Genomic DNA, 27,825 nt, shown 5'->3' on the forward strand with positions numbered 1-27,825 from the left:
CCAGAAGCAGGAATGCTGACAACACAAGTAAAACTTCCAATCCCTAATGTGTGTTTTGGTATTGCATGAGGTTTTAAGGAGGGAAGAAGTGGGTTGTATAACTTGAATGCAGGCTTATTCAAAGAAGCTCTGTCAAGATAAATTTTAGGAACAATAGGGAATTATGTAAACAAAAAACCCCCGGACTATGACACTTCTAATTGCTAGGGAGCTGACACCAAACATCTATTATTCCATGTATCAGTTTTGTGCAATTCAATAAAAGAAGTAGTAACTATTTTTTGTTATATTATTTAAAATCTACTATTTGCTCCGTGATTTTAAAGAGTTGTCAAAGCTAATTAGTACAGCTACCATCTACATGTCCACACATATCACAGGCAGGACTGCTACAAATACCTTCTATAAAAACTTCCCAATGCCTCCCTTTATGAGACTGGGCTTTACTAAACTTGCAGCTACCCCATTTTGGGGTTTGAACAGAACTTCCTATATCAAGTGTCATTTGGATAAGGCTAAGGAAAATCATGAAGCTCAGTATAATACAGTTGCCTAAAGAAGAAAAAGTTAAGGTTGAAAAGGCAGCCTTAAGTTCAAATCTTTGGTCAATAAAAACTAAAATTGAAGTCATTACTACAATTGTGGAGTCAAGAGTGAGATTGGGAAACACTAATGGCAAATACCTTAAAAAAAATTGAGGCAGAAGACTGAGTGTGTTTTTCACATGAGACTGACACAACAATGATGGCTGGTAACAGCAACACAGCTTTGGAAACAGTTTCAAAATCTCCCACTGAAAACACTAAGATATAGGCTTCAAAGGAACATAGGTAAATAAAACGGGATATTCTCCACCAGGTAAATGTAGAAATTTCCAGCTAGTCAGCAACACAATACTAAATTTATAATGGCAAAAGTCAAAGTAGAAATAAAGCAACCATAAAGAAGCAACAAAAAAAAAAAAAACCACACACATTTTTATTTATTTTATTTTATTTAGAAGTAAAATAAAACATGACATTTCCATCTAGAAACCATTGGGATATGCTGCAGTAAATTCAAACATGGAGAGGTGGGCTTAGCTTTCAGATTGCTCCCAAATTCAGCTCCCTCCTGTTGCACTGGAGCTCTGTGCAAGCTCTGATCCACCTGAGGACACAACTGTTTAAGGCAGCCGCTGGAGCTCGAGCTTATCAGCAGATGGTGCTTCAAAGACATCATCTTCAACACTCTCCTCGATGGGCTTCATCTTTGCTGAAGTTCTCAGGTAGGGAGATGTACGGCCTGGGCCTGCCACAGGTACAAAGAAATTGCCAGTTAATTTAACAACACACACCTGCTACATAGACCTGTTTGTGACAAAGTGGACACAATCTGATGATCCTGCCCTAGTTGCTTCATGAGAAGATTTCTCAGTGAAGGTTTCTTTGTTATCTGGCCATAAGCACCAGGAAATTCTAGACATGGAACAGCCACACTGCTACAAACCAGCAATGCCTGCTGCTAACCACAGCCACAGCAGGTGTAGAAACATCTCCCCAGGTTCAGTGCAAACCCCACCTGCAGGGGGTGCCCACTGCTTGTTCCCCAGAGACCATTTTCTCATCCTTACACTCACTCACTGACTCATCTCCATTCAGCTGCAGTAACACAGTGGCTGCCCCAGGTACAAAGGGTGTGTGCATCTGCACCTGGCCTGGCTGCAGGGAAGGCTCCTCAGTGCACTGGGCAAACTTTGGATGGGCACAGCTTCAAAGCCACAACTGCCTTTAAAGCACAAGGTCATTGAATGGGCTGAGTTGGAAGGGACTCATGGGGATCAAGTGCAGCTCATGGTCCTGCACAGGACACCCCAAGAGTCACACCATGTGCCTGAGAGCATTGTCCAGACACTGAGACACTCTAGAACTCTTCCAAGCCCAGTGCTGTGACCGCTCCCCTGGGGAGCCTACCCAACCACCCCCTGGGTGAAGAGCCTCATCCTAAAAGCTGACCTAAACCTCCTCTGACACATCCTCATAAGTTTTACACAGCATGATAATGTAAAACTTATACAGATTTATACTCCCATAAACAACCACAGAGAAAACAAAATTTACAGGCAAAGGCCACATAACTTTCAACTGACAGTGATTTCACTGCAAAAAAAAAACACCTTTCAGAAAGGCAGCAACTTGTCTGCCAGAGCAGGGCTCACACCACAGCTATCCCTGTTAAGACATCAAATGGAGTTTTTGTGCAAGTTACCACTGCAAACTACCTCTGTTACAGTTAAATTTTCAGTATGAGGGTCAAACCAGAGAACTCCTTTAAGTCATCAGCTGAACAGTTCTGTTTTCCATTGTTCATTCTGAAATTGAATCTACACATGGACATGTATTTTTCTCAGTACCCTCTTGTAGACTTAGACACCACAACAGTATGAGGTTGCAAACAGCCAGTATATGATGACCAAAAAGATTATGGAAATCTCTGAAATCCCATTTGAGAAGAAAACAACAAGAGATAAGGGCCATGCGAACAGACTGCTGGCATACAAGCTAAAAATTTAAATATTCTTGAAAAAAATACTGATAGCTGTAACACACTCTTATTTTTAAGAAATGTTTATCAGATATACAGTAAAGTGCTGTGTTAAGGAAGCTCACTTATGAGCAAAGACTCATTTACACTGAACTGGATCACATTTACACTGTATGTGATACACACAGAGAACAATATACAGACACAGGCTACACCAGCAAGTTATGACACTAATGCATTTTAAAGTCACATTGACAAAGAGACTGTTTGGAATTGGAATTTTAACATAAAGAGCTTCAGAACTCTTTATGTTAAAAATGTATTAATGTTTTCTTTTGAGATTCAAAAATTACTTAAACTGCCACAATACAGCGTTACTCAAGCACATTTTTAGACACAGAAATTATGAACCATTTCTTCCCAGACAGATGTGTTTTATGGCCTAAGCAAAGGATAACTAGATCAATTAATTGGTGAATGTGCCACACCCAGCGTCTGTGGGTACATTTGGATATGAAATTGGCTTTTCTGGGAGATACCTAAAGGTAAAAGGGTGCCTGAAAATGCTGAGTTACAGTTCCAGCTTCTTTTGTTTTTTGTAGCTCTTTGTTTCAGTGTAGTTTATTGTTATTTTTAAAATGGTTTTCTTCTGCTTAAAGCCACTTAATTCTCTCCAGAAAACAGAAGTAAGCAGCCATAAGTTTGTACAACAGGATCCAATATAAGGTCTAATTCTCTCAGCCTGTTTGTTTCAAAGATGCTCTTATTTGCTCCAAATACAAAATTTTGTCTACTGATGCCATTATCCAGTGTTGGACAGATGTTCAAGTGACTGAGTCAGATCTTCCTTTCACTACATTTTGTTGCCCCTACTTGAGGGCCTAAACCAAAATATATATTAAAATTCCTGTGAAATCCAATCCTGTTTTTAACCACAAGCAGGGAGCATATAATTTGATAATACCACTAAAAGCATTACCAAACCAAAACCTTTTACATTCCTGCTCAGCTTAGAAGTTAGCAAATACAGATGCATACACCAGCAAATCTGAGATGTCTAAAACAAGTACCACAGAAGAAGAGAACTGTACCTCTAATAAATTTGTGAGTGGCTGTCAAGCAAGAGAATTACAAAATAGAAACTAATACCTAAATATTATTTAAAGGACTGACATTCAGGTGAAACTAGGCTTGTGATCAGGATAAACTATTTTGGTTAACTCAAATTCTGGAAAAAGAGATACCTCTATTTCACTTTCTAATGAATTACATACAGGTGGACCATGGATGTCAAGCACAAGTGTCACATGATACACAAACCCCACTTTAATACCTTTTTGAGGATGCCTGCTGAGTTAATGTGATGTTATCAACAGAAAACATCATGCTGCAAACGACTCACTCCGTAAGCATTATAGAACTCTTGTTGGTTATTTCCTTAATATAAAAGCAAACAGTTAGTTTGGTTTCTTAATTAATTAAATGAAAAACATACTTTTATTAGTAATTGTAGCTTGGGACCTACTAATTAGTAATTTTAACCCTTTTATTCCTAAACACTTTGAAATAGGATTAATATTAATTTCTCAAGAAAATGAGTCAAAGCTTATAATTTATAGCACTGATAAATGCATAATTTTAAAAGATGGGATTATACAAAAATATAAATGCTCATTTTTTCAAGAATGTGGAAATTGGGAGAAGAAAACTTATTTGGATTATAGTAGTCAAAGTTATATTTGTAGTGGGAGGCTTTGTCCACACAACAATCACCTAGCAATGACAAAACAGTATTCCTACAGAGTTCCTGTACAGATAAGTTCCCTTCATTCATTTTTTATTCTAATTTTATAAAAATAAAAATAAATTGACATTTCCATATGTTTCTCACAAAATCTTTTGAGGATTTTGGATTGTGTTTGCTTGTTCTAAATCAACAAATGTATGCCTGTAGAAGGAGGATCCAGGGAACAGCACTGGAACTGGAAGCCTCAGCATGTACCTTATAGTAAATCTTAAAAAAACAGACAAAAAAAATACCCCAGCTGTTGCACTGAGAGCACCCAGCAGAAGATTTTTGAAAACATACCAGTGACAAGGCAAATGGCAGATATTTTTTTCAGTTTTCCCTGTGATCTGAAAAAAGGGCATACATGGCCACAATCCACACTGAATACAAATCTTCAAGCAGAGCTCACCTTGGCACCAACTCCATCATTGCAAATGACAGTACCCAGGAATAACTAACAAGCTATCTCGGCAAAAACAGATATTAAGGCATTACAGTTCAAGGAGATGAACAAACCTTTTACAGAAGTCAGAAATTTCACAATCAAAATACAAAGAAGAAATAAATAACAATGCTTCCCAAGGTGTGTGCTGCACTGCTGTAGGGGCAATCCCTCTGCCTCCCCAAAAGTAAAGGAAAGCATTGGACTTGGGAGGCTGCTGCCTCAGCTGGGCTTAGGAATTTCTGAACATAAGACACATAAACCCCTTCTCTTGGGTAAAGCACATCCTGTATACCAAAAAAAGGTACACAAACCAAGGAAAAGTACAACAGAGAAAAGTGTATTTATCAAGAATGTGCTAAGCACAAGTGCATCTTGGAGATTTATACAATTACAGCTCAACTTGTCACACATTTCAAGTACTTTCTCCCAAAGCTGAAATACTGGTGTAAGAGTTTTGCTGTTAAGCCTGAAAGAGACACTTTAACTAATCACACAAACACAGTTTTACAATTTCTGAGTGTGCAAGTTCACCCAAAGGCTCTCTATGCAAAGGAGTGGCTTCAATTCATGGAGCTTTGCTGTGTGTGGAACAGGTGAAAAGCCACTCGAGGGTTTAAAGGCAAAGATCAGAGAACAGACCAGCACAGGAGACTTCTCAGCAGGAATCTCTACAGGCTGCCTGATCAAGAAGAGCAAGGAGAAGGGAGCCTTCTTTCAACAACTGGATCACAGGCCTTGGTGCTCCTGGGGAGTTTTAGCCACCCTGGTATCAAGGTGGGAGCAGGCAGTCCAGGAGATCCCTGAAGGTAGCAGGCAATTCCTTCGTGATGGATGAGTCAGCTAGGGAAGGCGCTCTGCTGGACCTGTCACTGATGAACAAGGGAGAACTCATCAGGGAGCTGAAGGCTGCTGGCAATCTGGGCTGCAGGAGCTGGTGGAGTTTAAGATACTGAGTGGCAAGACAAATAGCTGAATTACAACCTTACAGGACAGGGAACTGTGGCTTGCTCAGGGTTTTACTTGGCAGGAGCTCATGGGACAAGGCCTGCAAAGGGACCTAAGGACAGATGGTTGATCTTCAAGGACACCTTCCTCAAAACACAAGGACAGGCCGTTCCGGTGCACAAAAAGCTGAGCAAGCGTGGTAGAAGGCTGCCAGAGATGAACAGAAAGTTCTGACAGATCTCAAACAGACACACACAAAGTGTAAGAGGGTATGAGCTCCTTGGAGGAAACACAGAACCATGGCCCAAGCACGTGGTGATGAAATGAGGGAAGCCAAACCTCAGCTAGACCTGGATCTAGTGAAGGGCAACAAGAAAGGCATCTACAAATAAATCAGCAACAAAAGAAAGACCAGGGTAGCTGCGAGGCAAGAGTTCAGTGATGCACAGGACACAGGAACACAAAAAAGTCTGAGATGTTCAGGAACTTTTTTGTTTTGAGTTTTTTCCTTTAGAGGTTTGTCCTGAGGCCTGTTGGGGCTCTGTATCCAGAGGCAGAGTGATGTTTGACTGACAGGAAACCCGGACTGAATTAGGAACACCTCAAGTCTAAAGGGTGAACGCAAGATTGTGGAACAACATGGGCTGCATCCAAGGGTGCCAAGCATTGCTGATACAATTGCAAGGCCCCCTCTATCATCTTGGAAAAGTGATTGAAGTCGGGGGAGACAAATGGAAATGCCAACATCACAGCCATTTTAATGAAGGGGAAGATGGAACACCCAGGCCTCATTGTCTAAATTCATTTCCCAGGAAGATTATGGAGCTTGTCTTCCTGGAAGCCATGCCCAAGCAAGGAATGGGAAGGTGACTGCAGAAGCCATCATGGATGCTGATTGCATCTGACCACTCTGGCCACCTTCCACCTTTGGTGGTGGGATTATGGCCTCTGTGTATGAATGGAGTACAATGGATGCTGTTTACATGGATGGTAGCACAGCCCTCCACAGTCTGTCACTGGGTCCTTCCAGAAAAATGGGAAACAGACTGGACAGATGGACTATGGCTTCAATGGAAAATGTGCTGTACTGCCAAGTTCACAGGATGGTGAACAGCAGGACAAAATCCAGCTGTCAGGTGGTTGGTTACCAGCAGTGTTCTCAGGGGCCAAAGCCAAGGCCTGTAATATTGAAGAGATGAATGACCTGGTTGATGGGATGGAATGCACTCCTGCCAAATTCACAGACAGGAGCCAGGTAATGAGGGAAAGTGCTGACAGGCCAAAGGGTAGAGCAGTGAGTCTGGACAGGCCATTGGAAAAAGAGAAAAGAACTGACAAAAATGACAAATTCATGAAAGACAAATCCCTGAACCCAGGTCATGACACACCTACACAGCATTACAGGCTAGGCACCAGCTGGCTGGAAAGCAGCTTTGCAGAAACAAACTGTGGTGGACACAAAATGGAACAGGAGTCAGCAGAGTGCCCCTGCAGTGAATATAGGCCCATCCCTATATTGGGCCACATTAGCAGCATGTATTGAACACTACAAGCAAGAGCATAGCCAGCAGGTCAATGGAAGAGATTAATTCTCTCTAGCTGGCAATTGTGAGCCAGGATCTGGAGTGCTGCGCCAGTTTTGTGCCTCCCTGTACAAGAAAGACATGGACATGCTGGAGCAAGAGCAGCAGAGTGCAACTCCAGAGGCTGGAGCAGTGATGGAGAGGCTGCAGGAGCTGGGTGTGTTCTGCCTTAGGAACAGAAGGCTCCCAGGGCTTCTGACTCTTGTCTTTGGCTACCTAATGGAAGAGAGAGCCAGACTCTTCTCAGAGGCATGCACTAAAAAAAAGAAGGAAAACAAGCATGAGTTGCAATAAGGGAAATTTTTTCACTGTGAGGGTGGTAAGTTCCTGGAGCAGGTTGCCCAGGGAGGCTGGAAAATCTTCCAGCTTGGAAATATTCACATCTTCACTGGACATGGCCCTGCTGTAGCTGATCTTGCTTTGGACATGAGGCTGGACCTGGTAATGTCCAGAGGTCTCTCACTACCTCAACTACCTCTGAATGTCCTTGCAGCAAACAGAGGAGAAAAAGAAACCAACACTGGAATTTTCATCCAACTACATCCCAGGTGTCACCCTTGATGTTCTAGTAGGGTGAAGCATTAGTAGGGCTTTTTCTTCCATCTATCTGGGCATACAGACTACACCAATGTTAAGGAGTAAAACCAGACAGGCCCTCCAGGTCTGAAGGTGTTACTGGATGAGAACTGTGAGGAACACAATGGAAAACAGATAATTAAACAGAAAGATGCAAATATTTGAAAATATTTCCTCTTCTTAGCAGAGACTTTAACCATAACAACATATAACAAATAACAATAACAGTGGTTTTTCTCTCATATATTTGAATTCAGTTCACTAAAAATAATATTTCCAAAATCAAAAGAAATAATCCTATATGATCCTTTTAAATGCTGTTAAACTAACAGCTTATGCCAAATGAGAAAATAGAGAGTCCTCTGTGGCTTTTTAAATTAAACACTGCTTTCAGAATTCAGGCTAATGTTAATGTTTAGAGTTAGATGATCTAAAAACACATGACAGCAAAAACCTAGAAAGAATAATTTAGAATGTTTTCATAAAGAAATTAATTAAAAGAATAGAAGTAAACAGGTCAGACATGGTTTCTTCTCTCACTTCATCTGTTCTCTACCACTCCTGTCATACAAAGCACAGCAGAGGAGAACCTACAAGGATACTTGGAGATTTTCCAGGTAACATCAAAGTATTGGTGGTATACCACATTCCTCCAGACTCTGCCAATACAAACTATCTCAGGAGGAAAAGCAGGACACTGAGATGCTGAAGGAAAATGTTTTGTTTGGGTTTTTAGTTTCTACAAGCACCAGTGACAGAACAAAGGACATACTACTGTGACTGGCACTGTACCTTCAGTTTTGCCCCATTACTATAAGCATTCCAGATCATGCCAAAGGTTATTACTACACATGTTGTGGTCTTTTCCCAGTATGTACATGAGGTATCTGCACTTAGAACACAAAACCTCATGCACCTGACTGCCCTATAGTTAAGTCCCTTAATTCAGCTGATACAGCGGCACCAAAAAGCTGCAGTGTGCTCCCACAGAGGGCAACAGGAGTTCTGCAGTGTCTCTAATGGTCAGCCTGAGCCATATTCAAAACTGGCACAAACTATCCTGAGCACTCACGAAGAGAGGATGCAGAGGAAGTCCCACGAAGGAACATCTGCAGGCCGTCCTCGCTGTCACTGGTGCTGGCCATGCTGTTCCTCATCTGCATCACCGAGAGCTGAGAGCAGAGGCTGGGCTGCCGGTCAATCTTCTTTGAAGCCTAAAAAAGAAAAAAATGATTACTTGAAAAAAAGATATCAAGCAAATTAAAATAAAAATGGAAAATTACTACTTCCCTTGTGATAGATGCTCCAGTCTCAGCCGTGATTACACAAGAAAATTGTTATAGGAGAAGACTATGCAGTGTAAATCAATTTAAATGACAATAGAAAATGCCAGTAATATACTGGAACTGGAACATTGACAAGTATGAAACTGCACATTAATTATTCAATCTCAAATCGCTTTTGTACTGAAATTTTCATGTATTTTCTTACAGGAAGCTTGGGGTTTATTATCTGGTAATTCATTATTTAAATATAATGCTCTGCAATTAAATGTAGTCTTTATGATGAAGCTGATCCTCCTTGCTAAACAAAACAGCATGCTATATATAGAGGCAATTTATGCCTTAACAGAAGCATGGTTATTTTCCTGGCTTTCCATATCATTATGTTAGAAAAGTGGTGAATGTCCCTCCTTCCCAGTAGATGACCATTTGGCTCTTGATCCTACTGCAGACTAAGTGCATCAGGTGAGCATTATCCTCTCCCTGTCAAATGGTCTGAGGAGCTTCCATTTTGCTTTGAGTAGCCTTCCCGAGAAGCCTTTATACTATAACATTTATATGAAGCCATACATTGTACCTTGTAAGGTATCACTGCAAGCCAGAATGCTATTTTAGGTGTATGTGAAAGGTAGCAATCAATGACAAAACTATAATGGATAACTCCATTATAGAATTTGACAAGTCAGGAACTAGTATCCTATTTCATGCAGAATGGAATGACAATTTTTCCAATACTAGTGAAAGTCTCCTTAGGCAGGAAAAAATCACAAGTTTTCTTACAAAATAAATTATATTTTAATAATATATTTAATAAAATAGAATACATTTTTTAAAATAAATATACTTTAAAAATAAATATACTTAAAAATAAATATACTTTTTTAATAAATAAAATACACTTTTCTGTTTTCCAACAAAAATTATTTGATAGTTTTACCTTCTTACTACCATATTGAATAGGAATAAATCAATACTCAATTGATTTTTGTAGTCCCCTACGTACACAAGTCAACCCCAACATTTTCTGATGAGATTGACAACAGTTAAAAGACATCAAAGACACCAATAATATTTATATGTGAAAGTGAAGCTTTCAAATATAATATATATGTACATATATACAATGTATATGGCAATGGGAAAATGAAGAATTTATTTACCAATTCTCTTGCCAAGTTATGTAGGAAGAGCTCATGCGACAGGATTTTTATTTTAGGAAGAATAATAAGATACTACAAGTTTCCCAAATGCTCACTCAATTTCTACAACATACATTTTCAAAATTTACTATAATAAACCAACTATAATAATCTTAAATTTATGTGCCTTTTGCAACTAAAAACAAAGACAGCACAAACTGAAGTTGAAGTGTGCAGATGTTAAGTCAAAAGAGGGGGGAAAAGTTGTTGGATTTTCTAATTCTTCAAAATTATGATAAGGAATAAGTAAGGAGGCAAAATGAAACTAAAGCAAGGTAATTCATATTCATGAATATGAGTACACCCAGACCACTTAATGTTTTATATATTTATAAAGATAAAAATTATATTTTAATTATATTTATTTATATTTTATATGTATTTCATTATTCCTTCCACTAACTGCATCACACCAACATAATATTTGCTTTTTTTTTTTGCATTTGCAACCCTCAAAGACATGTTGAAATTGTTCTTCCTAGCAATCAGTACTACATAATTATTTGCCCCCAGTAAGAAATTTTTTTTAAAGGGAAAAACTCTGAAGCTTCTTTTTACAAAGACACTAATTTGTTAGTGAGAAGGGATACCCAGGGAGAAGCACCTTTTTAGCTACTCACATCATGTCTAATTGTTAGGCAGAAATATTTTCACAAGCTGATCAGTTCTGAATCTCAGTTACTCATTTTTCTTGTACATTACTGTGCTAACTTTGCTAAATATTGCTTCTGACAGAAATGTTGCACTGACTCACACCTTGGCACTAAAAGGGAAAAGTGAGCATTAAGCAGCTGATGGCAACAAGTTAAAATAAGGTGCTTTAAGAGCATTCAAAATTGAAGTAAAACCACATTTGTATGTGGGAGGAAAATTTCCAAACAAAACTTGAAGTTGCTTACCTTGTCATTTAAGGTTGGGTCATTCAATGAATAAAGTTTATTTGTAATATCTTTGCCAATAAGGTACTTAAAGATCTCATACAGAAATGGCTCAGACTCCAGAAAGAAAGTCAGCCTTTCCCTGGACCAGCACAGGAACTTGCAGTTATCATCTGCAATAATGGTAACCTGGAAAAAAATACATGCTCAGAATTAGCACATTTAAAAATGTTTTAAGATGAGCACGCTTAAACAGGCTTTAAAACAAGTGATTACATTTTATTTGTGACTCCAGTTAAAATAACTCTTAAAGCCATAAAGCTTTTTGTTATCTCTTTGTTATGAATGTGATATTTACAAATGTAAATATTCTCAGCAATTTATTATCATTATATTTTTAACTGATATGTGTATCCAGTTTGTTTTACAGAAAACTTGTGGGACAATAACAGGGGAAAATCTTTCATGAGTTCCCAAACCTAAAAACACTTATGTAAGAGGAAATTTATTTGTGAAGTCAGTCCTACAGTGATGACAAGCACTTGCAGTAGGCCTATATGTAGCTCAGTTTTATTTTACGTCACTGTCACCAAACAGGAACAACTGGTGTCACCTAAAAGTCTCCATCAAAGAGTTTTTAGTAATTAAAAAAAAAAAATCCATTTTCTCTCATAACTGTCAGCCCTGTGATGCCACAAGTACAACCCAGTAGCAGCTGAGCCAAGGCTCTTTTGCTCAGTTATTGGTAATCCAGTTCTGGGCAGTTACAGGGGATTTTGTCCCCTCTCATGGGAGGATGGACTTGGCAGGTTCATCCCCCTGTGCCAGCAGAGGGCAATGCCGCACCAAAACCCACACTGGTCATAGCCAGGGGCAGGTTTTGCAAGGGGGAGTCAGGCATCTATGAATAAATCAAAATCAGGAGCTCTCTGCTTTTACAAGATAACATTACATTCTTTAAAAATTTTAAAAATCCATTAAATAAAGTCCTAGAAACAATGAAATTCTGTCATATATCCATGGACTTTCAACTCCATGGACTGTAATATAAGCCCAGAGGCTGAGGAAGAATTCACCAGCATTGCCAGCAGATGGGGTCCTTAAGACTGAATCCGTGTGCTCCTGCAAGTCTGCTGGTGTTCACAGGGCAGTGACAAGCAGAACCCACGAGTAAAGGACACACAGATTAACTCCTAAAGCAGGCAGGAGCTAAGCATGACCCTTTTCCCTTGGGAGGGACCGATTCCTACTCAGCTGCTCCCAGAGGAAGGGGCTGTGCCAGGAGGGCTCTGGGAGGCCCCACTGCTGCGGGGTGAGTGCATCGGGGCAAGTCTCTCCCCTGGCACTGAGCCCAGTGTTTGACTGGAACATATGACACCAATCGCTGATTTTAGAGTCTGCACTGCTCTGCCTCCCTCCCCTCTGCCACAGTATCAGTGTGGATGCACCAGTCAGTCACAGTCTGGTCATTATTACACACACCTAGCTAAACATCAAGTAAGAGGTAGCAAAATAGCCATTTCTATGGGAAAGAAACACCCTTCTCTAAAAGTATTCCACCTCCCCAAACTACAATAAAATATATTTAATATACCAGCATAATTACACTGCTAGAGAAATATACCCTTATTGTTCCCCATATGAATATTTTTATTCAAAATACTGAGATAATTTTCAGCTTATGTTGCTTTAACAAATTGCAAAATGACAGAAGTATTCATACACTTTTATAAATACCAATTTCTAATTACTAGTGCCAGAACTTCTAGACTTTCATTATTACAGTACCTCTTCTTCCCTTTTCTTTTTTTGAACCACTGATGAAACCTGTCCATATTATCTTTTCCTATCAAAACTGCCTCTTAAATTATTTGTCCTGAACAATCTCTTAATACAAAACAAACTTGGAAACAGTAAAAGAGAAAATAGCAAAAGCCAGACTGCTCAATACACACCATTATAGTACTGTTTAGCAGCATTTAAAAGTTATTCTTGACATGGTCCATTTCCAAAGAGCTATACTAGAAGGATAGCAAAATTATGCAATTCAAACAGTTCACTGTTGATCAAATTTATACTCTATTTTTTTTATGGTCTCACTAGCTCATGTCCAGTGACATTTAAAACAAAATGTACCTGGAATTTCTCACCCCGGTTCATCTGCGTTGATCGAAATTCAGGAGAATCTATAAAGGCACAGGGGTAAATATTATGCAGAAAATGCCCTCGATAAGACACCTTCATTCTGGAAATAAAAATGGATGAAACAACATTTTAAACTCATGGAGGCTGATTAATTTAATCAAAAATTGGGTAGGACTACTAACAACAGTAATGCATTAGGAGCAGGAATAAATACATTCATCTTCTGGAATATCACTCCCAGAGCTACCCTGTTTTCTGCCTAACTGATTCCAAGCACAACAGGCTGCCAGACAAATAGAGAATTGATGAACATGGCATGTATCCACAAAACATTGTTATTCAATATCAGAAAGGTCATGTTACACAGCCAGACCAGAATCAGGCTTCCCTTAGGTAAGCAGCTTCGTGGTAATGAGTAAGAAAAGCAACGAAGCCTGACATTGCTGCTGCTGTACACAGAAACTGGCTAAAATACTGGCCAGAATTCAGCAGAAGTTTCAAGATTACAGCTTGGCCATGGGCATGTTTTACCCTCTCTCACCTGGATTCTGTCTGCCTCTGGGCAGTGCACCTGCCCCTCTCTACTTGCACGTGCAACTGCAATGAATCAATTCCAAAGGCCAGCTGTTTTAAATCCTGCTGGAGACATACTACTTCTTCCCTCATGCACTATATTTTTTAACCTTAAAACCTGAGAATGGACAAGTAGGATATCTAAGACTCAAACAAATCTCTTGTACATTTTGCATGAGACACTGCCTTTGGTATTACACAAATATAATTCCCACTAAAATTCATACAGCTGCACACATAAGCACATTGTGGATACACAATATGCTCCCAGTAAGAGATATCACTGCCACCTGAAAATGGTGTCACAAAACAGACTGTAAGTATAGATTATTTGACTATAGACCATAACATACTACAAACAACTGCAACCTCAATAATTTTCTAATTTATTTAGCCATGACACAAAGCATACATATAAAAGCTTGTCCCCAAGCTTTTATAGAACCTACTTCCCCTTCAGCAGGATGCTTAGCCTATCATCAACTGATGTTTTATCTTCTGCTGCATAGGCTTGACCTGTCTTCAAAGTCTGAATGTTGCAGAATTGTCCAGTTAGTCTTTGGAAAAGCTCTGGAGGCACATGGAGAGGTTCAAACATTCTCTTGTAGAGGCTGCTAAGCTCCTTCTCTATCTTGATCTAGATTGGAAAAACAAGAGAGATCAATAAACACAGATGCATTAGTTAAAAATGAGTAAGACTGCACACATGATTTAGCTTGAGGGACATCTTTGGCTTCATTATGCTTAAGCAAGGAAAGAAGTGGTCAATGTTGATGTCTATCCACAAACACTGCCTGTGATAGGGTGACCAAAACCTTATCTAAAATGAGCCACTTTGGCACACTGGTGCTTTAGAATGCTGTCCCATCCAAGTGCCACATTAAATCACACACAAGGAGCCTTCTGACATGTCTGTTGATGCAATAGTGAATAGGAAGGACTTGGGCAAGAATTAAGCTTTAAAAAAAAAAGTTAGTTTGTCTTTCACACTGCATGCACACATCACTGTGGCTATCCCTCAGGCCCTCCTGGGAGCCCCTCTCATCCCTGAGCTTTTTGGCTTACTTGCAGTAGAAAAGCAAGCCCTGAAAAACAAACCAATTATATTGAAACCACATGTGATGAGGGAGGACAAAAAAACCCAAAAACCACTGCCAGCTGAACATCCCACATCTAAGAGCCCACCCAAACTCAGGCAGCTGCAGTGAGGGAAAGGATGTTGGCTGAAATCCTAAGCCTGGAAGCCTTCCTTGAATGAAGGGAGGGATGAGACATTACAGCCTTCCTGAAAGCAGGAATACAGCCTGCATTCAGGCTGCATGAATACAGGAATACAGCCTGCATTCGTTTACCATGAGGAAGACAAATTAGAACAATAAGCATCAGATAATGAAAAAAAATAAAATATACATAGAAGAGAGAATAAGGAAAAACAACCAAGGAAGAATGTCAGAAAAGAAGAGACAGAGGCAAGTTTCTGACTCATATTCAGCTCTTCCCCCAGGACCTGCAGGTCCTTTTCCACAAAGCTGCTTTCCAGCTGGTCAGTCCATGGCATGTGCTGATGCATGGTTATTCCTCCCCTGGTGCAGTTCTCCACGCTTTCCGTTGAACTCCTTGAGGTTCCTGTTGGTCCATTTCTCCAGCCTGCTGAGGCCCCTCAAGATGGTTTCCCAAGCCTCTGGCCTATCAGCCACTCCTCACAGTTTTGTGTTATCAGGGTCCACATACGCCCCACCACCCAGACCATGAACGAAGATGTCAAACAGCGCTGGGACCAGCACTGGCTCGAGGTTACACACCACACGCTAATGTATGTGTAGCACCCAGCTCCAACTGGACTTCCTACCTCTGATTACCACACTCACCCTGCCATTCAGCCAGGTTTCAATCCATCTCACTGTGTCCTCTTCCAGGCCACACTTCAACAGATTCTCTATCAGGATTTTATACAAGACAGGGCTGAAAACCCTGCTGAAATTAGGGTTGAGGATATTCACCATTCCCAGTCAGTCATTCTCACCATTCTCATATATGGCCAGTCATTTCATCGTGGAAGGTTATCATAAATATGGCTTGGGTTGGAAGGGACCTTAAAGGTCCCAACCCCTCTGCCATGGGCAGGGATATCTTCCACGAGACCAGGCAGCATCAGAGCTTCAACTTGACCTTGAACACTTCTAGGGACTGTGCATGTACAGCTTCTCTGGGCAACCTGTTCCAGTGCCTCATCCCCCACCTAGTAAAGATTTTCTTCCTAATATCCAATCTAAACCTACTATCAGTTTGAAACCATTCCCCCTTATCCTATCACTACAGGGCCTTGTAAAATGTCCCTCTCCATCCTTCCTGTCATTTCCCTTCCAGCAGGGAAGGCCACAAACTGGCCATCCCAAAGCCTTCCCTTTTCCAGGCTGAACAACCCAAATTCTCTCAGCCTTTCCTCACAGAGCACCTCTTGTATCTCTGTGCTCGGGACCTCAGAGCTCTCCCACTCTGATGGGATCTCATCAGAGCAGTCACTTCCCTCACTCTGGTGGCTATGCTGCTTTTGATGCAGTTCAGGATACAATTGGGTTTCTGTGGCTGTGAATGCACATTGCCAGGTCAAGTCCAGCCTCTCATCCACACCCAAGTCCTTCTCTGTCCTCATCTGTCCATCCCTCAGCCTGTGTTGATATTGGGGGTAGCCCCAACCTTGTGCAGCACCTTACACTTGGTCATGTTACATTTCATGAGATTTCCATTAGCCCACTTCTCAAGCTTGTCCAAGTCCCTCTGGATGGTATCCCATCCTTCAGGTGTGTCAAACAACTCCACTTGGTGACATCTGTAGACTTGAGAGTGCACTCAATCCCTTTGTCTATGCCATTAATGAAGACAGCAAATAGCACTGGTCCCAATACAGACCCAAACGGGACATCACTTGTCACTGATGTCCATCTGAACCTTTGGCCATTACCCTCTGGAGGTGACCATTCAATCAGTTTCTTATCTATCTATTATCAGGCTGGTTAAGTGTGGCTTCCCTTTGGTAAACCCTTGTTGACCACTCCTGATTACCTCCTGGTGCTCCATGTGCATAGAAATGTTCTCCAGGACTATCTATTCCTTCTTTTCAGAGATCAAGTTGAGACTGACCATCCTGCAGGTCCCTGTTTTCTCCTTCTTGCCCTTATTGAGGAAAGGAGCAACATTTGCTTCCTCTGTTCCTCACTCACTTCTGTCAGTCACCACAATTATTCCAAGATTATCAGGAATGGCCTTGTAGTGACATGAGCTCTTGTGGCTGTGTGACATCAGGGCTCACGGACTTACTACACGCAGTGCATCACCTGACCTAAAGTTACACTGGTTTCACACTGAATCAATTACTAGTTAAATATTCCACAAGCAACTACACTCATATGAAACCCAGGTTTTGAGTTTCCTGCATGTTCCTTATGCCATAATTGTTAATCCCTCAGAGGACATCTACACAGACAAAGCAAGGATTAAAAACAAACACACAAGAGAAACTGTATTATGTTAAGTCCTGAGCTGTTTGATTTCAAAATATGTTCCATATACCCACAAAGCCAGATGACTGATTTACCATCATGCTCTCCAGGAACTCCTACATTTTTAACAGCTGTACCAATGTAATTTGCACCTTTCCATACTGCAACTTAAGGAAATACATTTCCATCTGAAAAAGGAATTTATGTAGCTCCCAAGACTCCTGAACCCAAAACCAGGCACACAGTCATGAGGGCAAATTTTGGCTCTGGAGTGTTAATCCAATTCCTTAACTAGCACATGGTTCATGTTTCCTGATCTTCCTCTAGTGTGTAATACTTTGAGGGGAAAGCAGGTGTAGGCACTTTCTTAAAGACTGATCAGATTGCAGGCTGGAGCTGTGCTTCAGATGGGCTCCCTGTAACAGAGCATTCCCCTTCCCAAGCACAGCTGATGCTCCTCCACTCATGCTCGTGGGTCATATTCCAAACAAGCCATATGGGTAGGTGTAATGTTTTCTTCAGCAGGGGCTGAAATATTCTGGGATGCTGCCAGAACTCCGAGCCAGACTGATTAGAATCAGCTTCCACTCCGACTAAAAAAGTCAAATTTGTAAAGCTCCAAGGAATCAAAACCACTGAAATAATCTTCTGGTCAGAAAAGAAACTCACTGTGATTTTGCATGCTCCATTTAATAAAATAAATATTTAACAACTGAACGTATCAATTATTCATTTTGTAATATGACTAACTTGTAATTATTCTGCCATTCCCTTCTTTCCTTGGAAAAATCTTTTGTGAGAATTACCAAAACTGATTGAGATGGGCAATACAATAGCTGCAGAGAGAAAATCTCATTCAAAAATTAATTCCTAAGAGCTCCTTTAATTTTTTCCCCTATTCTTTGTCCTCCTGTAGGAAAAACACTTAAAACAGCCTTGGGGTTTATAATAAACATATTAGACAGCTAAAAAGACTTGTGTGACTATCAGGCATCACTTCAAGTATGCTTGTTGATCATAGTTTGCATCAAATATTCATATATTTTTAATAATTACTGAAAGTATTATGTATTACAGCAATTAAAATAACATAATATTTTTCATGCAGTGTTCATAAATAGTGTAATTTCTCAATGGAAAGAAGACTACTGAAATGAAGCCTTAATATGCAAAGGAACAGCACCACCTGGCTAGTCTATCAGATCTAATTTTTGGCTAAGCTTTTAAGTTTCTCAAGTCACAGCACAGCTGATGGTAATCTTTGTGTGAACCTGTGTTCCATATTGGAGGAACACGGCTGTAGGTAGAGCCTCTTCCTTTTTTAACACATGTACTCAATTTATCAGCTTGTTGTAGACAGATGCAATTTAACCTTTAGCCTCCTTTTACACGCTGTGGTTGCCTGCCAGAGTGAGCAGTGCAGAGTTTATGGGAGAGCCAAACACCCCAGTCCTGCTGTGGTTACTCTGACACTGGGCAAGGGCTACAGAGAGAGAAAGCAAAGTTAAAGGAAGGTGCTCCAGGCCTCCCCCTCTAAGATGCAATTTTTTACCAACTTTGGTGACTGAGTTTATCAGTTGAGGTTCATATTCTCACAAAAATCCTTCTTTTTGTATCCACCCACAGAGTACTTCAATCACTTCTATCATTTGACCTAACTCCTACAAATTATTCTGCTAAGAAATTTTTTAGAGCATTTAGTGAAAATAGCTGCCTCTTCAATAGGATGAAACCTATACCATAATGCACAAAGTACCCCAATCTGTGCAAACACAGCTTTTAGTAGACAACTGTAATTACAAAATAATGTATTTCCTTCTTCATTCAGTATTGATTTACACATTGCAGGGTGAATTTTGTTTGGTTGCTTTTTTCACTCAAGCCCAAACCAGCACATCATCCTTCCCAGGATGCTTTTTCACTCACCAATAACATTTTATTTACATTTTTGGAAAGAGTTGGAGAGGTACAAACTCAAGGACCATTACCTATTAAGGATGGCACAATTCACTTTTAAAATACAGGTAAAATGAAAGGTTTCCCAGGGAAATGGGTTTCTCTCAGCTGAGCACTCCATTTTGCAATAATTTCTGACTTTGGCGGCGATTTCCTGTCCCATTTGACAAAAGATTAGAAGCCTCATGATTTATTAAAAAGGCTTAATTGGTGGGGGTTTGAAGGGAAGTAGAGCATGCTAATTTGGTTGAGGGAAAAGACTGCAAATAAATTAATCCCATATTAGAAACCAGAGTTCCTGCATGGGATATTTAATAGTGGACAGCTACAGAGTAGGTGGAGTCTGGCCTCACTGGCTTCTCCTTTATCTATCTTCCTTATCAGAACTGCTATTTTGTGTGTGTGCTGGACAGCATGGCCATGGCCACCTAGCAGAAGTACAATGCAGTTTCACAGGTGTTGCATCTCAGTGGTGACATAAATCAATTGAATAGGCTGAAAAAGTAGCATTAGTAATTAAATTTAGTAACTAAAGAGGAAGTTACCCTTTAAGTAGTAAGACAACCCTTCAAGAGCAATTTGAACTAGAAATATTTACTACACATCTGCAATTGTCTAGTAACCTATCAGTCTAGTTTGTTTTAAGCTACCTGCTAGGCAAGACAGAAGTCAAGCTTCATGCTGCCTTGCCAGCTAATTTCCTGGCTGCTTTCTTGCACAGGCAGTGTTGAATTGGTGAAGAGCTTATTTCCAGTTAGGTTTTGTTTTATCGGGTTTTTTTGGTACAAGTTGTTGCACACTCCCAGAATGTGTCCAGAGTGTGATTTTGGACCAAACACAAAAGCATTCTGCTGAAAATGTGGACTAATCCATTGGTTTGTCCAGCAAAAAATGGGCAAAACTCCCTTTTCTTGCATCTTCCTAGAGTGCTGGTGAAATTTATCTGTTATACATACCGGTCTCCTTTTATACACAAGGTATATGAAATGCAAAAGGTTGACAACCAAAAACACAGAATTCCAGATCATTATGTCCAAGGCACAACGATAGAGTGTAGCCCAAATGATGAATAATGCACATCCTGTAAAAATTAACAAAAAAAGAGGAAGTTAGATTTCACCAAATAACAAACATTCCTAGAAAACCATCAAGAATACATCCACTGAGTGCAATTACACTGAAAAGCAATCTATTCTACAAACTTGAATACAGCTAAGCTCTCTGGATGAAGGCATGCCACAATAGCTAATCACTGCAATGCTGCAAACAGGCACTGAGGGCAGGTGGACAGACTGCAGCCTTTTACATTGGACTGCAATACTGATTGAAATCCCAGTAATTCAGATCAGGAGGGGCAAACAGAAAGGTGCAGTCCATGATGATTTGTTACTGAAATGAAGTAGAAAAGAGATGGGGGAAAACCAGGCAGCTCACAAAAAATTGTATTGCATTAATTAGACAAAAAAAGGCCTAGAAGTTAACATTCACATCTAATTAGCAAGGGAGAGTTGCGTAAAACTTCCTAAAGTCATATGCAGATATTTTTGAAAATTAAAAGAAACTTTTTTTGCTTATGTGACAAGGTCACATCAGGAACTTGAATTCTCCTGTGTAACATCAAAGACAAAATTTCCAAATGCTTACTCTTTTTTGAGTTGCCTTACTTTGAATGACAATGACACTTGCTTTAAAAGACAAGGCATCGTGTATGAATAGGGATTCCATTTTCAGCCTACAAAGACAATATTTATCAAATATTGTATTATTGGATTATGTATTGTGAGCCTCTCATAGATAACTGTGAGCCTCCCATCCAACAGAGATGGCTGGAGAGATCACAGTTATATTTTCCCTTAAGCTTCCTGCAAAGACAAAAAAGAGACAGTGCTAAATGGGTGTTCTTACCCCCCTTCTCCCTGAAAATGACCTTGACTTAATGAACTCAGTACTGTCTAGTCTGTCTGGGTTGTTAACTGATGAGGCAGCACTTACATATGGAGTAGAAAAATCAAAATATAGTGACTCTTGATCTGCTTAATAGTTAGACTGCTAGCAGAGGAGGATATGAAGTCTGGATGTACTGAAGAGCAGCAATATTGCAGAGAGCAGCACAGGGGTGGGACAGGGCCAAACAAAGGGAACAGGTCCCCAGGAACCAGGCCTCATTACTCATTCTGCCCCCTGAGTAAATCTGCTCCCTGCTGCCAGCCCAGCTTGCAAAACTCTGATTCCCTATCTGCTCAAAATACTACAGGACCTACAGATCAAAATGGCAGGCCCAGCAAGTGCAGAGCTCCTTTTGCTTTTAAAGCCAAGACAAAAAGCCTTGCAATGCTCAGATCCTTGGTCACCAGTGCAGTGTGTTTTAAGAAGTTACCCTACCATGACTATAAAATAGAAAATGCAAGAGTGTTGTAAATTCAAACAGTTCTATCATAAAATTGACCCACACTATAATGCCAATAAGCACTCACTTAAAAATACTTGAGCATGCTCTTGTTGGATGGGATTTATCCTTCTTACACTGCAATGAGTCACTATTCCTGCTTTGATCACAAGGATCTTGTCCCACACAAGGTACAGAGGCTTTGAAATAGCTGTGAGACTGCAATGTTACAAATTGAACCACATTCACTCAGTCTCAAGCATGCCAAATTTAGGTTTTCCTCTCAAGTCAAATTCTGGTGTCACAAGATTCCTACAGTGGCAGAAGAAACACAACTGATATCAGAACACAGAATACACTCCCCATGGAAAGGCTGCACTTCTAAAGCAGCAATAGAAATAATGCCGGTGACCCACAAGTGGCACAGGCTTAAACCCACATTAAAAGAACACTCGGGCTCACAGCAAGCCCCTCAAGAAAAAGCTCACCTACCTCAGACACTAAATCGGTGCACCTGCCAATACACACTCCCAGTAACTACTTGAAATCTAAAATAAAGGTCCTAATGACCAGCCATAACTGATTTGAAATAAGTGGATTTTAAACATCCAGTTACATCTGACATAAATGATGACCACTTGTTTTCAAGCTGACATCTTCATAGGTTTGAAATTGCAAATTGCAGTTCTAGAAAGTTTTAAGAGCCAAGAGTAATATAATCTTTCTAAAAAAAGGTATAATAAGATCAAAACAGATCTAGTCTTAGACCAAAACCACCTTCATCAGAGCACAATGGCCACTAATAGAGGCAGTAATTTCACTATAAGCTGCAGGGACCAGCTCCATAATGGTCAATCCCAGCCATCTGTATCACATTCCTGTCTCCAGAACAATTCTCCTACCTATGGTGAGCAGGCCTCGCAGGAGAATCATATGAAGGTTCAAAGTGGTTGGAATAACCAGCCCAACTGCAAAGCAAATGTTTGCCACGTGGAAAACAAGATGATGAATCTCTTTCCAGTTTTCACAGGCAGTCTCATTGAGAGGATCAAGGGTGGAATTTTTTAAGTCTGGAACAAAACCTAGTGGAGTAACAGTGAGTGGGCTCATTGCTGTAGTATTCATCCTGGAGACTCCTGCAAGGAGAGGAAAAACATTCACTATGCATTAAACTGAAACACACTAGACACACATTTGGATTTTAGGGTTATTCTCTCCCTTCCCAAGATATATTTTCCATTAGCATTCATGGAAAAAAAAATATAAAAAATGCTTTAAAATGGCAAGCTAGGTCTATAGTTCAGTAGTGCTCTTTCACTTAAATCATAGCTACCAAAACAGAGAGGCTGCTACATCTGCTGCCAGTCTTTTAGGGAGATCACTTAGTCTACACAGTCTGAAAAAGCTTGCAAGACCCTTGTCTGTGTGTGGGACTACTGGAGAAACTGAGACAGCTAAAAAATATTTCTAATCTAAACACACATAGGATGTTTTTGTCGTTGTAATAATAAATATAACACCTATACCTTTTGCCCCAATGAAATGGAAAAATATCTGTGGGCAAATCCCAATACAAAACAAAAAATCACTATTAAAAACAAACTACAGGGAGAAACTGGAAGATTTTGGGGCACTATCTTTAGAATATTAAAACTGGTCTCTCTGGGTAGCTTCAGTCAGTGCTACAAGCTCTACAGAAGGTGTTCTGAACCCAGAGCAGGGCTCAGCTGAAGGAACACGACTGCTCCTAGAGATGTCTGCTGCCAAACACAGGAGAACCCTGCTTCCAGCAAGGCTTGTATGGCCTCTCACTGCCACAGCAGTAGAAATTACATGGAGGTGGGCTCGAGTCTCATTAATGAGCTACATGCACTTCACCACTGAGCCAACAAGCCCCATAAAATACAATACAGCAGGATTTGCATTTGATTAAATTCTGTAGAGACAGGGCACGTCCCTGATGTGTGTCATCACTAACTGCCATGTCATTCATCTGCTCAGCAGACAATCTTGGGTCACAGTTAATACACTCAATTTCCAGCAGACTTGGATGCACTCTGAAGCATCTCTGGTAACTGAGAGTGTTTCTTGGCCTGTGAAATAAATTTGAGTTGCTTCATCCCTTCCTTTTATTGTTTTCTTGTGATCAAATTGTATACAGGGCATAAGCAAGCTGGACAGTTTTCAAAATTAATCAGTGTTTTAGACCCCTTCTGAAAGCAGCAGTAAGAAAAAAATCCTCAACCCTCTCTTACAGGTCATCTCCTATGCCCAGAGCCTGTCACAGCCAAGGGATGCTACAGAATGTGCAGAGGCATCCTGCAGGATCAAACACCAGCACAGATGGATGCAGTGTATCTATATCTGGTTTGAAATGATTTTCAAGGAAAAAAATTAACTAATCCTAAATATCTAATCCAAAATACACAATTCACTTGTTTCTTAAGATATCACTTTCCTCTTTTCATTTCTACATTAGTTATCCAAAGATTAAAATGTGGGGATTTGTCATAAACTCTACACGTAACTGTTAGCAAACATCAGGCCTACCCAAACACACTCCTACTTTCTTTCAACTCTTGCACACGAGTTCATCAAGAGAGTCATTAGAGCAGTTTCAGTGTCCTGACAAAGCCTCTCACACAGTGAGCCAAAGCCCACAAGAGGCTGCAGGACTGGCATTTTAACTGGCTCATAAACAGGAGGGAATTGCTAACTGGATAACTATGTCTGTGCTCATCTTACACACAGCTCATCTGCTGCTCCTGTTGTTTCCAAACAATATGAACTCCTTACACTAGAACAGCAGATCTCTAAATCTCTTAAAAAAAATAATCAGCTGTTTAAAAAAAAATAATCAGAGTTTCTACCTATATTCAGCCTTTCACTGCCCAGTCATGTGCCAGTAAAGGCACCACTTAAAATGCCAACAGAACAAGTAGAGACAACCAACTCACACACAGATACAGAACCAGGCATAAATCTCTAAGCTCAACATCAAAAGAGGCTGCAAGAAATAGTTTCAGCTACATCTGGTTACAGATCAAGGCAGCCTTCCAGATGCTTGATATTTTTTATTAGCGAAATTTTGTACTGCTCCACTGTGGGAATAGAGGCTACCTGACCCTTTCAGCTCAGCTCTGAAGCATCACACATTAGAAGACTGCAAAACCAATGATCCAAATTAAATATACAGCACCTGACAATCTCATTCTCCTCACAGCCCAGCCAAAACACTGCTCCCCTTGCTCTCCCAGACACTGATGCAACAAATCACCAGCCATAAACTGAAATAATGGGAAGGAGTTTCTCCAAGTGTTGATCAAATAATTTAAAGTGTCCACAGTTGTAAGAGGACATTTAACACTTTTAAAGGTCAGGCTTACCTACCAGACTGCCTAAATTAGAGCCCAGGAACCTAAACCTGCCCATGCCCAGCTTTTTTATAAGCTTTGTCTTTACATGAATACTTTTGAACTTCACTTGCTACTCACAAACAATAATCACAGCTCCCCTGACATACTGGAAACAGCAGAAACAAAACTCCATCATGGTGGTATTGAACAGCTGACAGAAATAGATTGATGCTATCTGCAAAATGACACAAGGACAGACTTAGACACGGGCTCTGAATTTCAACTAAGGAGATTGCTCTGGGGATCAGGAGAGAAGGCAGACAGGCAGAGCTACAAGCTGCGACCTAAAGTGCTTGTCTACAGGCAACCCCAGAAAGACAAATATTCAAAATGTCAAAAAACAACATCACTGTAATTTTTAGATCAATTCTTTAATCTTAGCACCTACTGTTGCAAAATAATACTGGAAAATTAGGGGAAAGTCTGCAGTTCCACAAAAGAGCAAGCAATTATCATTTTTTACCTTATGTGACCTCAGAAAGCCAAATATTAATTTGGAAGTACAGATTCAGGCCTTTAAAACTTTAATTATGTTTACCAAGGACTAATATAGCACAAGACTATTTAGTTACATGCTTAAATCTTCAATGCAAAGACATGTATTAATATCAGGAATTAAAAAAACAACTAACATAGTCAAAACATTTTGGAAAGTTGGGTTAAAACAGCATTCACTGAAATGAAAGCTTTATGGGGCATAAGGCAAATCATTAAAAGAGCATTTTTAAATATCCAGTATATATCCATCATATGGAGTTAGATTTACCAAACAAGAATTTGAAAATTCAGATGACTGAGAACTCAAGCTGATTTGTTGTTTCAAACAGGAGGAAAAAAGAGGATATAAAAATAAAAAGAAAAACCCATTGACTCTTTAATATAGAACCTAACAGAAACTAGTGTAGTTTAAAAAAAGGCTTGTTAATTGTTTTTGTGCATGAACTTGACAGAAAGTTAAAGTAACACATGATGATCTTAGGTCAGAAAACACAAATTCTCAGAATATAAACAAGGTGGGCTTACTCTAGGATTTTGCTATACTCAACAACAGCTTTATACAATAGACCACACGTCTGAAAAGCCTTATACAAGAGACTTAGTCTACAAATATTTGGACACCAAGATGGCTTTGAAAACAGTGTGAATTTTATGGATACCTAAACAACATTCACAGAAGACAGACATGGCAGAAAATTGTAAAGCATTTGGTTCTACTATGAGAACCAGTCAGCCAAGCTGATAGTGGGACAGGGCTGAGTGTCCCACTTGTGTCACAACCCACTTTATTGAGGTTATTCATATCCCGCAGCTTTACTGGTCAACATCATTCAAGTGAGCTTCTTAAATCTTTCAGTATGTTTCTATATACTTGAGTAAATACTTGAGTATGTTTCTATAACTTTACAGTTATACGAGTATGCTTCTATAACTTGAGTATGTTTTCTATAACTTTGAGTACGTTTCAATAACTTCACAGTCATTAAAAAAATAATTTAATTATACCAGCAGAACTTTAAACTACTTTTCTATGGACTTACAGCACAGAAGCTGCGTAGATATTTTAGGCAATAATTCTTCTAAGAAGACAAACTACTACTAGACAAACTCAGCTATGCTACTAGAGGTAGCATAGCTGAGTTAATTACAGTTTAAGTTACCAATTTACTCTTTTACAATGCAGTAGGTACGAACAGGAAAGCGGTATAAGAAAGTGTGCTCAATATGCTCCTTGCAGCAAGTCACATTCAATTAAACGCGTCAGCAACTACAGAAATTTGTTACTCTCTTCAGTCACTTTAATCAAGGGAAAATTTAACAACGTGTTCATTCTTCATAGTCAACAAAGCATCCACACAGTGAGAGCACCTTCCCCCGCGGCAGCGCAGCCCCGCACGGAGCGGACCCGGGGCTGTGAGCGCCTTGGGGCTCGCTGTGCCCTCAGCCGGCAGCGCCCACGGATGCAGAGGTGAAAAGCCAACCGAGCTGGGTGACAGCTGCTTGCCTGTGAAACGAATCTAAGTTCACTCTTAATTCTTCTCCAAGGAAAACCCACAAACCCTAATGAAGGGAATTAAGAGGCCGCCCGAACCCAGGGGAGCACCCCCGAGCCCAGGGGCCGCCCGCAGATGCCGGCACCCAGCCCCGCTCTGCGCTCCGCAGCTTCACTTCAGCCCACGACGCGCGAACGCCAAACCCACCCTTCGTACCAAACAATCGTGAAAATAATTTTTAAAAATTGAAAAGAGTCGAGCAACTGGTCCGTTTCCCCCCAAAAGGGCCACTTTGAAAGCTGCAACCCGTCCCTCCTCCCCGTGGGCAGGGCACAGGAGAGCGACCGAAGGCAACGAGGCACCAGGGACGGGACCGCGCGTTCTCCCCGCTGGCCGGGCGGCTCCACAGCGGGGCCCGGCGCCCACCCCTCCTGCCGCCGCCGGTGGAGCGGCACCCCCGGCCCCGGGACGCTCCGATGCCGGCTCCCGCCGCCCCCCACCCGCGGTGCCGCCGGCGCCCGGCAGGAGCGCCCCTCACCTGCCCCACGGAAAACTTTCCCGGCCGCCCGGGAAGGACGGCCACAGCCCGGGGCTGCCGCTCGTCACCGCTGGCGGTCCCGCAGCGGGCACGGAGCCG

General features: G+C 40.7%; 1 protein-coding gene across 2 annotated transcripts; it reads right to left on the reverse strand.

Annotated features, from left to right (window-relative positions):
- Window positions 1-975: 975 nt before the first annotated feature.
- Window positions 976-27,825, reverse strand: BVES (blood vessel epicardial substance). 2 transcript variants are annotated; one of them, XM_063153085.1, is made up of 8 exons: window positions 27,727-27,825; window positions 22,684-22,917; window positions 20,352-20,476; window positions 14,389-14,576; window positions 13,358-13,466; window positions 11,243-11,410; window positions 8,934-9,075; window positions 976-1,290 (listed from the first exon to the last, which is right to left on the reverse strand). In XM_063153085.1, exons 2-8 carry the CDS (start codon window positions 22,904-22,906, stop codon window positions 1,166-1,168), a joined length of 1,080 nt encoding a protein of 359 aa, XP_063009155.1. In that variant the 5' UTR covers window positions 22,907-22,917; window positions 27,727-27,825; the 3' UTR covers window positions 976-1,165. The 2 variants fall into 2 exon arrangements, with proteins under 2 accessions (XP_063009155.1, XP_063009157.1); XM_063153087.1 differs by lacking the exon at window positions 976-1,290 and adding an exon at window positions 5,079-5,626.

The sequence above is a fragment of the Melospiza melodia genome, chromosome 3 (genome assembly GCF_035770615.1).
Source record: "Melospiza melodia melodia isolate bMelMel2 chromosome 3, bMelMel2.pri, whole genome shotgun sequence".
In the NCBI taxonomy this organism is placed as follows: domain Eukaryota; kingdom Metazoa; phylum Chordata; class Aves; order Passeriformes; family Passerellidae; genus Melospiza; species Melospiza melodia.